Below are 16,829 nucleotides of genomic sequence, written 5' to 3' on the forward strand. Positions count from 1 at the left end.
CTTCACACAATTTTCTGAACATCATTAAGGTGTTGCATGGTTAATTCACTAGCAAAATTTCAAGGGAGCATTAAAGGAAAAGTGTCTGCAAAGATGTAGCCACTCATTTAATTATTCCGCTTGAAAAATACATGTCAGCAAGGCTCATCCTTTTTCAATAAAACATAACAATGAAAACACAAGAATCATGAAGACAGCATTGAAGTATTTTCCAGTGTTGCAAATGTTACTAATAGGTTAAAACAGATACGTTCCAAAAAGCAATTTTCGACGACGTCAACTGGCTGCTACTGATGAAATCAAACAATTTAAAAGAATTGAAATGTCACACAATTACAAAAAGATTCAATCAAAATTGGCGCAGTCACTTTGTATGCCCAATTAATTTTTAACCACATGAAAGACACAATCAAATGATGAAATTTAATTTGGTACATCTTCATGTTTTTTAAGTTGAAAATGTAATACTAAATATTAAAAATCCACAGACAAAAAATGACAGCGGCAATTATTTAAGGCATAATGGTAATTTGAGCTGATTTGAACAACAGCAATTCATCATATTCAAACACATTTAAAAGTAAGAAATGTAACCTCTTTAGATTAAAAAAAAAAAAAAAAACTAAAAGTAAACATTGTCTTTTCATTCACAGAATTGCACCAAATATTGTAGATCCCATCAACTTGGATTCAAATCGGAAAAGCACAAAAAGTGTTAAAAACTTAAAAATCTGTCCAGGTCACTCCCTGTCATTTTTATGATAACTTTGAGACGTTTGAAAAAGCTTCTCATAAAAACATGGGGGGACTGATTTAAAAATGATCTGATAAAGCTCCAGAACGAGGTCAAAGTTCACAATCAACTTCGCTGCTGTCCTGTGATGAGGATCTGCTTAGTATGCACTTTTGTCAAGACTCCTCGCCCCCCCCATGGTTGATGATCTGGCGATATCCCTGGTTGCCCAGTGGCTCCTTGTGCCGAACGATGGACAGGAAGAGGACGGCGATGAGGACCAACAAGAGGCAGCCGGACACCACCAGAGTGATGATCACTTCTGAAGTACAGAAAGAGAAATCACCATCTCCTGTTTGAATTGAACTCTGTGCAAATCTTGCATTTAAAATGTAAATCTATCAGTACAACTTCATGGCGTGTAGAGGATATGTGATTTTTTTTTTAGAGGGGATCAGAGAGCTACAGAAATAATGTGTTGCCAGTAACTAAGAACTGATCCTTACGTTGCTTATACACAGCAGTTAAATTAAATACAAACATACTTATATCCTAATTTTTTGTTCGGTTAATTTAAGTATTGTAAACGTCGTTCATGTCATTCATATCCTCTCGTAAGCAATAAGGGACAAAATCATTCATTCTTGTTGTCATTGGACATTTTCTTTTAATAAATCCACTAGAAAGCAGAGCACTGAGTGTCTCGGTCACCGAATACAGTGCACTTAATGCAATCAATGAATGGAGCATTTAATCATTGCAAAGTTTCCAATTTATCCATAACTCTCTTCTCTTATAATTGATAGAGAGCCCAGGACAATAATCTTCATTATGTCGTACCGTTTTGTGGTTTACTGAAAAATAACAACACTACACCCACATTAAATAAACACATGGTTATGTAACGTGTGTATGCCGTTTAGTGGAAATGTCTCATTCCGCCACAAGATGGCGCATGTGACATTTAGAGATACAGCAATGCCTCTCCACAAAGTAGCCCAAATCTACTGAAAGCTGATTGGAGAAGGAGACTCGTCTGACAAGCATCTGGATGGAACTAAGTAATTTCCTCGTACGAAATGTAATGTGATCATACAAATCACGTTCTAACGTAATCATAAGCATTTAATTAGCTATTTCCCGTCGAACGGGCTCTCACGTTGAGCTCTGGTAAGTATGGCCTCCGCTTGCTAAGAGGGTGGGCATCAATGCTTCTGTGCTTTGCTAAATGAGAAATCTTGTTTTAAAATTAACACCATCAATGTCCTCTTAAAAAAAATAGTTGAAAATATGTTGTGTTATATTTTTTATGAATAATGAAGAGGACGTTGGCTGTCTATTTTTATAAGGCTCATGCTAATGACGAGCACTGTTAGCATATACGTTATTATTGGGTGCAGTGACACGAGCTAAGATAGTGCTATTAATGATGTTAGTTCAATCGTTTTGGTCACATGAAATACATAGAAATGTCCATAGTTCATTTGGTGATTAATTTCTATTCTTAAAAATCAGGATAAAAGTTTATACTTTTTTCAGCAATGGTTCATCAGTGTTTTCCACTTGAGAGTAAAACTAGTACTGTATAAAATCAGAAAACGCATCAAATCAAATCAAATGAATTGAATCCATGTTGGAAACGGAATTGACCTAGTTAAGATCTCACCTTTACTGCTCCCAGATGAGGGCAATTGACACTCTTGGTGTCTGTCCTCTGATATAGACAGCTTTGTAATTTTCACAAACTCCTCTAGGGGACAATCCAGGGAGCAGCCTGGCAAATGAAGTGCATACGGCTCAACCGTACTGTCATTCCGGTAAAACATTGACACCGAGTAAGACCTGGGCACACACAAGAAATGTATTTGTGTTTTCAATGATCCAATTTCACATTCACATCCAATTCTACCAATGTCAGCATTCTGTTCATACAAGATGATAGGTGTTTGCTTTCGGCTGATCGCTTGCATTGTATCCGACCCAAATGGTGGATTGTCCTCCATGTTTTTTAACGTGCACACAATTTAACATCATACATCCCATTTTTATGATCCTCTCTCTTTACAGTCGATTTGTGCGTACATTAAGAGACGCCGTTTTTAGCGATGTCATTTTTAATTTTTTTGTGCATGCATGTGTGCGTGCGTGCGTGGCGTACCCGCTATCATCTGAATACAGCTCAATCATGTGACAGGAGGCATACGGTGGTTGTTTGCCATTGAAGACATCCAAGCTGAACTGCAGAGCTGCCAAGGTGGTGTCATGCTGTGTGCAACATCGTCAATACCCACCAATGTAAATAAAGTCATCAATTTTCAAATGTGCGGTATTATCTACTGTGTCTTACCGCGGAAAGCATCATCATTTTTAGATGCTGCCTTTGCTTAGATTCAGCCACTCGGGAAAGATTCTTCACTATCTCACCCAACAGAATTCCTGGTAGACAGAGGTTTCATACATATTAGGGCTGCACAATTAATCCAATTTTAATCGCGATCACGATATTGACTGCCACGATTAATTAAGCCGAACTTCTGCGATATTAACTATTAAAACGTCAAGCACTTTTTTTATTACAAGTCCAATCATTTTGTCATCCTACCACCAAGGGGCAATGTTTCCCACATGTTTGCATGACCAAAGCCTGGGCTTTTTTCTCACCCTAATGTATTATTTACCTGTGTGAAACGGCATTGAGTTTCTCACTTGATACCTAATACTGTATATACAATGCTAGCTGTCAATTGAGACCCATTTTGAAAAATACGACTGGCGAAAAATAGGAATAAATTCGGTTTGAAATGACTGAAAATTAGATTTTGACTGCTAATTGATTAAAATTTGCTTGGTTCTAAGTAGGCTTATTATTTCACTGTTTTGCACTCAGCAGGTAAGGTAGCTGTGTTGCCCTGTGTGCCAAGTGTTTTCATGGCTTGTGAATTTGTTTTAATCATTATTTACAGTGTTTATTATTATTTGTAAGTTTGAAGCCTTGTTTATATACTGCTTGTTTAAAAAAAGGGTGAGGAGGGGGGCACTAAATAGACATGTTTGACTAAAACATGATACCTGATGATAATCATAATGATCATGATTTCAAGATTGACCAAAACAATCGTATCATTATTTTGGCTGCTGTTCACAAGCACTCAGGAAAACACTCAATTCAAGGTACCACTGAATTTCCTGACAGCTAAGATGCCCAGTGGCACCTCTTTTCATCTTATGTCCTTGTCAGTCTGGCTTTGACCACAGATGTCATGCACAGTTGATAAGCCTCATCTTCATAGAATGTGCTATGTCAATAATTTCTAAAGTGGATCACAAACTAGAAGCTCATGTTATGTTTGGTCCCACATGAACAAAAATACTGTAGGTAAGCTATTGTAGATCTTTGTGTGTACCAGGCTCGACACACACCTCCCTGAAGCCGACTCTTCTCCTGCTGTTTGTAGACCCCAAATATAACCTAGGAAGATTGGAGCATATTTTTTTAGATTACAAACATTTGTGCCTCAATGGCTTGAAATCCAGGAGGATAGACAAATGGTTTTTACCCGGAATCCAAAGTCTTTCAGAAAGTGGAGCCTTTTCCAGACAGAAGGCGTCACCCAATCGGGTGCGGACTTGTTATGACGAGACTGTGAAACACATCCGAAAGCACGTTTATTAGTGGGAATCCTCCAGCCAAGACAATGAACCAAAAGTTGAAAATTCAAGTATTCACCTCACAGAAGAGGGTGTCAAACACACTCCAGACAGACTCTACACTTATCGCCTTCAGTCCAGTTTTATTCCGGACCAGTTCCATAATGTCCTAACAGAGAAGGGAAATAAACAAACTCCCGAATAAAGCTGCTCTTAATCAATTACAGTTCATCTCATTATATAGTTCATGCTGTGAAAAAGAAAACCTTGTTAGTAGTTGTGACGTTAAGGAATTCTTCCGTTTGTTCAGTCTCGTTCATGAGCTCCTCGTAGCGAGGGCAGTCTCTCTGAGGAAAGGCCAGCAGCTGAAAAATAAACAAAGGTTTGCTGATAAATTAATCATAGGGCCCGATTAATCAGTCCATTATAGCTCTTCAAACATCAGCCAAAAACAATCGTCCAAATAGCCATTATTTGACGAATTTAACTTTTTATCTTTTATCTACTCTAAACATTTACAGACGTTTAATCACGTAAACAGAAATTGAATCACATAAAAATCAATCCCGTAACCTTGTATCTTTAAATATAGGTCATGACATTTGTTGATAAGCTCATTCTGTGGACCAGTCATTCATAACACACCAAATCTTATTTTTTTACAAGCAGTTATTATGAAAGTTGTGCAAAGAATTGACCTAGACGTCACCACTTTACACACAACCTAAAGGTCACTTTTTGTTAAAGGAATCATAAAATACATAGTGTAACCTACCAACCACTAATTACACAAATGTGTATGACAAGAATTAATGTTCTTATAAATTAATTGCTCAAAGCATTGTTGCAACCAAATAGCAACGTTTTTTAAAAAATACATTTATTGTTGACCGGGGTCGGAGATTCAAACTGCTGCGGACAAATTCTGGTTTGTATTTTGTGATTCAACTGCTGAACACCAATAATGACTGTCATGAGAGTTACGCTTTGTATTGGGGTTCTTAAGGCCTCAAGAAAAAATTTTCACTCTGCCCAAGTGACCTTCAAAAGTTATAATGTTCTTATAGCTACCTTTTCTTCACGTTGTGGAACCGTATGCACAGGGATGGGCTGCCAGTCGATGTTTGGCGAAAAGACCTGATCGCCATTGGGTGGGTATAGACCTGTAATGGATGCTTGTTTACAATTTGAAGTCCTAAAATGTAACCCTTATGGCCAGCTAGTCAACATTTACATTTTTGTTTTTTCAGGTATCTTGGCAAGCAACAGAAACAACAAATCGGTGGCATTACCTGCAAGGTTGGCCTCAGCGCTCATCAGGGTGCGATCGTAGTCTGTGCTGCGAACTGAAATCTGTGCACATAGAAAATTTGGTTCAAGAGGGACTGCGCCTTTCTTTAAACAAAACAGCAGAGCAGGTGTGTCCAAACGGCAGACCAGGGGCCATTTGCGGCGAGCCGTTCACGGCTCAGCGGTAGAGGTCGTCTGACAACCGAGAGGCTGTGGGTTTGATCCCTGACCGTTACGCCTCGTGAAGTGTGTTCGAGCAAGACACCGAACCCCCAGTTGCTCCTGATGCTGTGTCATGAATAGGTACTGTGATTCCCCAAGTATAGAACGCAATTATTTTTTTTTACCCAAAAATGAAGGCCAAAACTATGACTGCATCCTGTAAACGGTAACTTTCAAACTCAAGAATTTTTTTTTCGAAAACATTTGAGGTAGATTGCATCCATCAGCCACATAAGCAGCGTAGTGACGTACAGATGTGCGTTTCTATCCGTATCGAACATATTCTTACTCATGGTATTTATGGTAATGGCATAACCCAGACAGGAGGCTGTCAATTGACAGTTAGCATCCAGGGTAAACAACCGTGGCTAACACGAGTCGCTTGTTAGTTGCAACTGCTCCATTATTTTCAATAAAAGAAGTGAGCGGACTGAACCAGTGACCGAGTTCATTCTTGTTCACACACGGGACTAGTACAGTAGCTTTAAAGGACAAAGTGAAACTTGTAGCGAAGCGCGTAAGAGACTGTGAAAAATCAAATGGTGAAAATCCCCCCCCCCCAGTGCTCATATGCGCAGTTCAATCGCTCCAAGCGGGAGGAGTGGCTCAAGACTCTGGGCACCCTCTGTCACTCGCTCGCTCACTCGCTCACCTGCAAGCCACACACAGCTGTTTCACAACAGACACTATACCCTCAAAAAATACTGTATATAACTTAGATGTAAATGCAAGAAAACACGAAGAAATTACAATGATGACATTTATTCTGTTTTTACATTGTCGCCCTATTGAAGCGTCTTATGCACACCAACAGAAAGCACTAGTATTTGACCCTCAAATTAAAGTGTGTAATATTTAGAAAGTTATTCAATTTGAAAACCCACTATATATTTCAATAAGTTCTAAATAAATGTTCTATCCAACCAACATATTTTTTTTAATTTATATTCATAGGTATTGTAATTGCTATTTATATTACATGGGGAATGCCACCCAGATGAGGGCAGTCATGTTTGTTTTATCTAAAGAAAGTGCAGGAGGAAAACTTTTGCCAACATAAAGGAAACTGATGGTTTGTTCGGCAATCTTAAATGAAAAAAGCAGAAAGAAGGTGAGGGCGTCAACTTCGTGCAGCACAAGTTTCATGACGATGCATGAGGAGATAGAATTGATTAGTTATTACTTGGGTAAATACGGTAAATGACTAGTGATTAGTATAAATTGCCTCGAGTAACAAAGATAGAAAGGTGAAATCAGAGAAAAATCCTTTGTCATTTATTTTTCTGCGCCCTGTGCCATACGGTATTCAAAGATAGATTTTTGACACAGCCTTCGAAACTAGTTAAAAAAAGAAGGGCGGAGGTAGGCAAAATAGAAAGGGAGATTACCCTTGCCACCCCCCCAAAAAAATCGTGTCATTAGTTCAAATATTTTCAAACCTATACAACAAAAACAGTAATGGAAAAATGTTTCCTCCTCCTTGTGTTCAGTGTTAAAATCCGATTTATGATCATTAATGATCATCGAACCTCTTTGTTTTTTAATAGTCAGCTGACAAGAATTTACGCTTGTTTTGATAGTGAATGTGGTTGCTGTTCAGTAGACAACTGGCCCAGTTCACCCCAAAACCTTATAAGCTTAAAAAGAAAGCTGTTATGTGTCAGTTTTTGGGAAGAAAAAATATTGGAAACAATAAATAATTGCTTGCTTCTTTGATTTCAGTGTATCTTAAAATCAAAGAATTTAGAAAGCGGCCTTTGCGACCTTCCATTTTTCTGTAGGGGACTCTCACAGGCAAAATACAAACGGCATAGAGTAAAAAGACGGTCCTACCACCTGCACACCTGTCAAGTGTCTCTTTCATTGAAAAACGTAATTGGACCAAAAGCGCATGAGTTTCTGTCCAATTCATGTCATAAGTCATGTTAAGACCTTTTCTACAGTACCTCTGGAAAGACGACAGAATGACCTTTCATGGCACCAATAATTAAAAAAAAAATGGTTTTAAGTGTCATTTGACCAAGACAGAAAACAAGTTTAAACTGTTGAATATTGACTTTAGCCTTCTTGTCTTCCGTTGTCCTTTTCATCATCTGTTTTGCCAAATTTAAATTGTTTTGAGGCAGAGCAGAACAGTTTAAACTTCATTAGGGAAGTTGATTCAAGGGCAAACGTTATGGAAATTAAGGTACAGTCAGGTGCATACATATTTCAATCTATCGTGATGTTGTACAAAGCTGGAATGCAGACAATCATGTCTTTATCCAAATATTCATGGACCTGGCTGTTTTAACATTCTTTAAAAAGACAGGCTAAACTGGTTAATTGACTGTGTTTCTCCGCTCTTTAAATACTGAAAGCGATGCCGCAGTATTGCCTATAGGCAATACTGCGGCATCGCTTTCACTAGGCCCTAGTGACAGGTTTGATCACATTGTTTGCACCAAAGTCTTAGTCACTTGTTTTTGACAAAGATGATCATTGGCAAAGTATTAAAAGAAAAAAAGTCCATTCGGTTTATCTCAGCTGTCCTCATTTTTATTTATTTGAATAATGAAATCTCAACTTGGTAGCCTTTCTATATGGCTATAATAATAAAGTCACAGTCAGTGGTGTGGATCACACCAAATAAGCAAATCAGTTTTAGAGTTTACAAAAGGTACAGCACACACCGAACTTCACTTCAGACAAAACAAACGCAGTTGTGACGCATTTGGGAATTATTTCTGCGTTCGGCCGCATCAAGCAGCGCCTTTGTATACAGGGCTGCTTGACATGCACACCTGCTAAGAGATGGACACAATAACTAAAGCTCTTGTCATCTTGTGTCAAAAAATAGTCCCTAGGGAATGCACATTTCCTTTTTTGGGTGACCGATATGACCAATAGCTGCTATTATCTCAAAGAACACAAAGTAAGTTTGCAACCTTCATACAAGGATTTCCTAACTTCTAATGACTTACAACTAGTCGAATGTTACATTTGTCATGGCATGAAGGCGTTTCTATCCACTATGCTGGTACTAAGCAACTTCGAGAAGGGTGGCAGGAACCCTGCCACACAAAAATACTTATGTGCTGACTGCTCTACGGTCTGACGGTCTGAGCTAAAATGAGTCTGAGTAATACAGCCTTTGGTTAAAAAAAAATGCTCGAGGCATTTTTTTTTTCTTTCCCTAGATACACGCTTATTAGTGCGTGAGAAAAAAAAAAATCAAGTCAATTGTTAACGCTCTGCATAACTAACACGTTGAGAAGGCCAACTTCAAAATAAACTATACCTTAACAAATAATGTAGGGAAATAAATGCCTTGTATTTTGAAGTTGACAGCATGTCACCTTTAACAACTGCCTTTTTACTGCACCGTTTGCTCCTGAATCTTGATACAAACAACACAACAATTTTTTGAAATGACTCAATCGTCAATTCTGGGTGTTAACACAAAACTAAAATTACAATTAAATACAAGACCTGTTGCCAGTGTAACTTGAGCTCTGTTATAGCGGCATGGACCGATAACCGAATTGGCAATTATATCAAGTTTTGAAAAGTCAGTTATTTAAAAGAGTCCAAATCTGTCCAAATCCCACCGCTTGGTCAGCCTTTAGGGGCAACAGCATTGTGCTCTCATTGTGTATCATGTGTGAGTCCTCCCCTGCTGCAGATACTGTATTAGTGACATCAGAAGCAGATGTTTTTAGAAGCAGAAGTTCTTAATTTGGCGACACTACACAGCGCTGGATTCGTGTAGCAGCGATTTCTTTAAATAAAGTAAAGTGGACGGACGTTTTTTTGTTGTTGTTTGTTTTTTCTACACAACGAGGGGGAGACTATGCCGGTTTAATTAAGCCTGGTTATGCGTTGACAAGGCCTAAACCACTAAACTAGCATCACTCGATGAGCTTATTTCAAATCAATCCTTTTTTAAAATATTGTTGTGCTGTAGATTTATAGTTGTTTCTTACTAAGTGCCCATATTTCAGTTTAAATTGGATGTGTTCAATCAAAAAGAAGTTTATTGGTGAGCAAAACTTTCTGATTAATGTCCAAGACAATTGTTGTAAGAATTCCTTTAGCAGTGCCATGTTTGTACAGCGTCTTGTGTTACTGTAGTGTATGCACACACACACACCCCCCTCTCGCTCTCTCTCACACACACACACACACACACACACACACACACACACACACACACACAAAGAGAAAATACCCCCCCCCCGCTATAAATTATAAAAATGGTATAAGTATGCCGAAAAATGTATCCTTTTTACCATTACGATAAAAAGCAATGTAACACATCAACTTTACATAATGCATACAGGTATTCATTAGTCTGAAACTGAAAAAATAACTTACAGTGCATCAAAGTGCTTGAAATTAAGAAATGTCTATCCTTATTCATGGCACAACATACGAAACTTGTTTTGCTCGCGGAAGGTTTGTTTTGAGTTTAGTTACATATTTATACCATTGTTTTCAGATCCAAAAATGGTGCAAACATTTTTTAAAAAATGGACCAAATGTTTACCTCATGTCGGACATAGCTTTCATTAAGAAAGCCAGCATAACGCTTTCTCAGAAACTGGCCAAGCTCCAGGTGCTGCCGCATGCCTTCCTGAGAAAAAACAAAACCATAAACCACTACAAACAGTGTGCACAACGAGAATCAACTTCATTTTATTTGCACTTTCAAGCACTGTTTGCAAGATAGATCTATTAGGAAGTTATTTGCTCAGTCTCTCAAAATTCACATATACCTGTTGTAGGGATTAAGACTGCAGCCTGAAACGACCCAATTCCAATTTTTTTTGCCCCTATCCGACCTGTATCTAATCTTTTGATGGCAGTGTGGACAACACAGATCTGGTTTTCCCAATGCGCAGGATGATATTGAGCAGTTTAGTATTCACACATAGGTCTCATACAAGTCCCATTTATCTGGAGATGTGAACAACCTCACAAAAACATCGGATTTCGCGAATCAATCGGAATTGAGCATTAAGCCTTGCAGTGTGAACCCTGCCAAAGTGACATCACAAAACATTTCATCCCGTATGCAGTTGGGCTAAAACAAATGTTAATGAAAGGGAATTGTGCAGACGGTCAAGTACCTGTGATAGCTGTCCAAAGCCTTGAGGCCAGTCACTCTCTTGGTGTGGGTCAGTGGGATAGGCTTTGACTGGCGATCTGTCGCCATGCCGAAACAACTGCAAAACAGAGATGGCATGTACGTGTCACAGGCTCCACGGTCACTTAAGATTGGATTCCAAAGCCATTTTCTTGCTAAGTCTTGTTTTATCCATTCAGTGCGCCAGCCACCACTGACCAATAAACCAGATTAGTTTTTTGCCACTTCCTCCCAATTTTAAGAAAGAATTGTGTATGTTCAACAGTTTAAGAATAATACATTTGCTCAAATGCAATCAAATTCTTTCTAGAACAGACTATGACTCACCAGCTACTTTTAGTCCACTATTATTAAGTGCCCCAATTATATTGGTATTTTTCAGAATAAACTAATATTTTCCGCTTAGCCGTTCTTGCTTTTGTAAATGTCTGTTTGTGTCTTCACCCTGCTGACTCGGATAATGACTGATGATTGCTCAAGCTTGCAAACATCATGTGACCAAGACCAAACTCAGAAAACAGCTGAGCCGTGACTGGCTTGTCATTTTTCAGTCGACAGCAAATGGCAAAATGGCTACCTGTGAGATGAATAAAATCAGGTGGGGTTTGCTGCTCGGTCCACAAACGCAACATTAATCAGAATGCTGCATGGAGACGCAAGAATCATAGGTACCATTTGTAAAGGACGTTGTCCCACAAGCATTGTGGCTTATCAGTATACATTTCAGGCAAATTCCAGTCACATCATATTTAAGTTACAGATATACAGGAAGCACCATACTGCTTGACTGAGCGGAAAATAGGTTTTTCTATTATAATAAATAAAATAAACAATACGTATTTAAAGCTGTCTTGGTTTTATGTGAGTGTGACACAAACATGAATTGCCTAGAGAGGGGAAAAAAACACTTTGCACACCATTTAGTTAAAGTCTCCAAAAATCCATGTGCAGTGCGCAACACTTATGCAGTCTCTAACTGCAGTTGCTATCTAAACTCAACACGAGGGGCGTAATCATACATAGCATGGTTCTCATCCACTGGTGCAAAGACAAGATAAGGGACAAAACCATTTGTTTAGGATGCATAAACGCATGTTTTTACAGAATACTGATACCTGACAACAAATGTAAAATCTTGTGGTTGTGATCTTTTTTTTTTTTTTTTTTTAATAAAATATTGTTTAAAGTCAAGTATATTTGTATTGCCCGGAATCCCCTACTGTTTAAAGAAACACCTAGCCATTTAGGTAATGTGGCATCTCAGCCTAACATCAGTGAGAACTACATAAAAAAAAGTACACCACCCAAGCAGAGCATAATTTGACTCAGCTAAGTGTGTTTAACCAATTGTGTAATTTTGATGCATTTTTAAGTAAATCACTCCTGCAAAGAAGTATGTTATCAGTGCAGATAATATAGATGCATCCCTTGCAAATACCGAGCATGTATAATGACCCTACCGTTGAAAACAATCCAAGTAGTGTGTACTCTACCACTGTGCTTATCTGGTCAGCAGCCCTCACTCTACTTTTCAGGATAAGCTCAATAAAACCATGTGACCACCAAATCAGTTCAATCATTAGTTGGAGCAATGGCCAACAAAACAACTTTTGTTTGGACAGGCAAAAAAAATAAATAAAATAAACAACATAATGAGTTGGACATTGTCCTGAGTGGACCTTCTTATGTTATATCTTACAGCACATGACATTTGAGATACTTGATGGAATGGTGTTAACAGGGCAAATTCTTACTCAGTCCAAAACAATTTCAATTGTCACATCCTTGACAGATTCTGCGTCTCCTTAGCTATACTGAATCTCACAAGCACTCAGCATATTATCGGGTGTAAATAAATAACTAGTTGGCATTGTAAAGACATACGAATACATCTTTTGGACTGCCAGGTGAATCAATTATCCAAGCGCTCACTCTAGAATGTGTAATACTGTACATAAAATTGTCGGTTTTAAACTTGTTTGAAACCTTACGACACAAAAAGGTGGAGAGTACGGATCAATGGGTGGGTTTGATACTTTTTTTTCCCATACCAATAACAAGCGGAATACACTGAAAATTTCTATTTCCTAATGGCAGATCATTGAATTGAAAGGCCTATTTTTAGTTCTGACAAAAAGCATAACAGTTAATCAAACAACTCATGCTAAATTTAGCATTCAATCCCCAAAATTTGACTTATGCGCCTTGAGAGTTCACTTGACTCAGAAGGCACTTTTTTAATGCTCAGGCGGCGGGTCTCGCAATCGATGTGGTTGGGGTTGGGCCAGAAAGATATTTGGGAATTTAGTAAACAGGCGCAGCAAATGTCAAATTGCCCTGGGAGGAAGTCACAGCTGTCATGAATGAGTCCTGCTCCGGCACACTGAGAACCGCATGCCCAGTGGAAGCAGTTCAGTGCATTTTAGACGGAAGGCAAAGGGCACACAAATCTCTTGTGATCACATATTATAGACCGTTTAAAATTATTACATAAACAATCCAGTGCAATACCTGTTAATAGGTGTGTCATTGAATTTACTTTTATTTTGTTCAGTCAGTGCAATAACTGTTAATAAGTGTGTCATTGAATTTACTTTTATTTTGTTCAGTCATTACAATATACATACGCATCTTTTAAAAGTAAGTTAATAAAATAAATAAGATGTGATAAAATGGTTTATTATATTAATATATTTTACTATTTATTTTCTACAATGACAGCTCCTAATTTATATTTATTAATAAAATGAAATTAATATTTTACCAAACAGTGTAATGTTTCATTTTTATGACAGTTTGAAATTATTTTTATTAATAACTAAAAACGTGCTATACATTGTTTCCTGGATTTTCATTTAATAACCTACATTGAATAGCCCACATTATTAATAAAATTGAAAATGAGATAAATGTTTCATAATATGTACTATTTGTTCCAAGATTTTATTTTGACAAAGCACTTAATGAACTGTATGATGTTCTCCATTAGGGAAGATATTTTTTTATAGCCGCTGTTGATGGCACAGACAAAGGCAACAGCATTGCAAGCCTGGCATTGCAAAAAACAATTACCGTACAGGAAAGATCCATTTAAATACACTTGACAGCAAGTCAGCTTGCTTAATAGCAATGCACAAATAAGATTTGGGAGAAACTGCAGTTTGTTTATTCAGACGTCCATGGTGTCAAATGAATACTGTTTAATGCCACAAAATGATTCGCTTAAGTGCTCCGATAACCATATAGCCAGGTTAAATACTAAATACTCAACAGTAATGACACATTGGCATTCTTTGTGCACGCTCTAAGTTGCAGCAATATTTTCAAGTTTGCCTTCATATAGAGTAGATTACACGTAGTCTTGTCATGTGTTTTGGCAACCGGTTCGCGGACGGAGTCTACCTAGTCACGGATCCCGCAACAATTGCAACACAGGATCAAACACACCGTACTTACCACGGTTACATATTCCAGTTTTTTCTCCCCTTTGGCTATCTCGCAGAGCGCACCCACCGCCAAAACGAGCACAAATCTATGGAGCATGGCAGTGCCTGTGATAACCAGGCTTGTCTTTTGCGAGTGGCAACGGCTAAACTGCTCGTTTGGTGTCACGTGACGGCACAAGCGCCTCACATAAACGAGCATAGACATCTTTTGAGCGCTTTCGCGCAGTTCAGAGATGGGCCAGCACGTCAGCCATATTAGATGTGTCACAAAACGTTTCGTACAGTTATTCAAATATTTGCGCACGTGTAAATTCAGTTACGTATAATTACAATAACGTTGTTGTATGCAATGGAAGATCTTTAACAGTTATGCAATAAAGACAACCGTCGATCCTAAGCTATAAATGCGACGTGTTTTTTTTTTTTTTTTTTTCTGGATAAAGTGCGTTTACCACTTAAATGCTTTCGAGTCAAATTTGATTTTTGGACGTTTGTCAATGAGAAAATATTCTGTCATTGTCATGTCATTCTTTCGCCCTGAAACGTGATGACTTTTCCTTAAGTGTTAAACAGCACATTCAGACTATGAAGCTCAAATGAAAACCTTCCTTTTTGAGTACTTTGTGTGTACTTTCGGTTTTTAAGAGCTTTACCATGAACTTTACCACGAATGGGCGACCATATAGTACAAGTATGATGGCCAATAAGCCACTAACATCAATAAATAAACTAATGTTATGTTATAATATATTATGCCCCACTGACATTGTATCATTTTATTTACCAACTACAGTTCTAAAATGTTCTACTCCGTATGTTTGCAGAAGCAAGATATTAATCATTAATGAGATTACAGTATTTAACAAATTTATTTGCAGTTGTTGACCCCAGTGGAACAATTTATTGGTGAAAGTGTTTTGCTTTTTGTGTTGAAAAGCTACCACCTTCTGGAATAGAAAATGTGTTCGGTTTGATTTGAAAAATCATGAAAATTGTTTGGGGGTTTGATATTAGCGAAACATAATATAGCATGCATATATGGTTGCATACGTTCTCTTGGTCATATACTTCAATAGTATAGCCCTTTTTTATATAAAACAGAAGAGTACAGTATTGTTTTATGAGCTGTGTACAACTGTAAGCGACAGAAGCGTTTGACATTTCATTTGACCCTTGCTTAGTTTTCTGTTTGCACAATTGTTGAATCAACAGGGTTAAGCTTGTTTGAAGTATTGGTTTTCACCATTGGCCACATTTAAAAACTAATATATGAGAAAACACACTCTCATTCTTATTTATTAATGCATTACATTTGTGTGACAAGCAGACAAACAAAGGAAACAAAGGATTAAAGAGATTCTTTGAGAATGGAAGAGACTGTATTGTTGGGTTGTGTTGCTTAGCATACAGATGGTGTTAATTTTGCAAACAATAAAGCTCCACCCAATTCACAGATACATGTGACTCAAACACTTGTATACAAATTCCCTGAAGTCATATACACTTGATAGTTGATTTCCTGGTGTTATTATACTAATTGATGTGCCTATTGTCCCAGGGAAGATGCATAGTTTGTTCTTTGATGAGATTTAAGTAAACTTTATGGTCCCTATTTTATTGTAGTTTATAGTAGGGCTGCCCCAATACTACTTGTTCAAGAGAACCCGTACAAGTGCTTACAACGGAGTCCTCTTGAACAAAGACTGATCGGGACAATACCATTAGGTCTTGCAGTTGCAATAAAATGCTTTCAGGCAAATACGGTTCAAAACTGAATTTTCTCATAATCATGTTGTAGGTTTCACTCAAATTTCACATATAGAGTAACAATGATCATTACCAACGTTTTTACATCCAACTTCATGGTTGTCTAACATCCCTGCAATTCTTGCACCATATGCCTGGAACTGACAGGCATTTTAGTGATCTAGTGTGGCAGTCTCTGGTGGTGTGTTAATGTCACATTCTCGAATGGTGACTTTTAAATTATTTACCCCCTCTGATACATTGTTTTCGGCCAAATCCCCCATAACCAGTGCAAAGCATTTTTGGATGAAAACAAAACGACTGTTGCTACACCATTTATGTCTGATTTAATGAACTTTGTAAGTAAATTTATAGTGGTAACTCATGGTGTATTTTATTCAGAAACGTCAAAAGATAGGTCGTATGACATCATCCAAGATGCTTCATGTTCCAAGTAATTTGCTCTTAACTTGGACGGAAAAACAAACTGTTCCTGTCACAGCATCAATCATAAATTAATCAGATTTGCGGATACCTGCAGAAAATCTATTAAAATCACACGCAACCCCTAAAATGCCGTCATGTACTCCGGGGTACAGTACCTCTATTTGAGAAT

At 37.8% G+C, this 16,829-nt stretch overlaps 1 protein-coding gene across 1 annotated transcript; it reads right to left on the reverse strand.

Moving 5' to 3' along the window:
* Nucleotides 1-86: 86 nt before the first annotated feature.
* On the reverse strand, nt 87-14,614 carry acp2 (acid phosphatase 2, lysosomal). Its single transcript, XM_088441698.1, has 13 exons — nt 14,478-14,614; nt 11,005-11,100; nt 10,422-10,508; nt 5,674-5,734; nt 5,453-5,544; nt 4,648-4,746; nt 4,461-4,550; nt 4,291-4,374; nt 4,154-4,202; nt 3,081-3,169; nt 2,892-2,998; nt 2,400-2,575; nt 87-1,055 (listed from the first exon to the last, which is right to left on the reverse strand). The coding sequence occupies exons 1-13, from the start codon at nt 14,562-14,564 to the stop codon at nt 910-912; spliced, it is 1,263 nt and encodes a 420-aa protein (XP_088297824.1). The 5' UTR covers nt 14,565-14,614; the 3' UTR covers nt 87-909.
* Between the last annotated feature and the right edge of the window lie 2,215 nt (nt 14,615-16,829).

This window comes from Hippichthys cyanospilos, chromosome 2 (genome assembly GCF_059441005.1).
Source record: "Hippichthys cyanospilos isolate Australia breed blue-spotted pipefish chromosome 2, RoL_Hcya_1.0, whole genome shotgun sequence".
NCBI classification, from domain to species: Eukaryota; Metazoa; Chordata; class Actinopteri; order Syngnathiformes; family Syngnathidae; genus Hippichthys; species Hippichthys cyanospilos.

Bases quoted from the DNA above. Each gene is read 5' to 3' on its own strand.
- acp2 (XM_088441698.1), bottom strand. From the start codon at position 14,564: ATGCTCCATAGATTTGTGCTCGTTTTGGCGGTGGGTGCGCTCTGCGAG. The intron at 10,509-11,004 runs GTACTTGACCGT...GTTTTTTCTCAG, and splicing joins GCTTTGGACAGCTATCACAG to GAAGGCATGCGGCAGCACCT. The intron at 4,375-4,460 runs GTGAATACTTGA...TGTGTTTCACAG, and splicing joins TTGACACCCTCTTCTGTGAG to TCTCGTCATAACAAGTCCGC.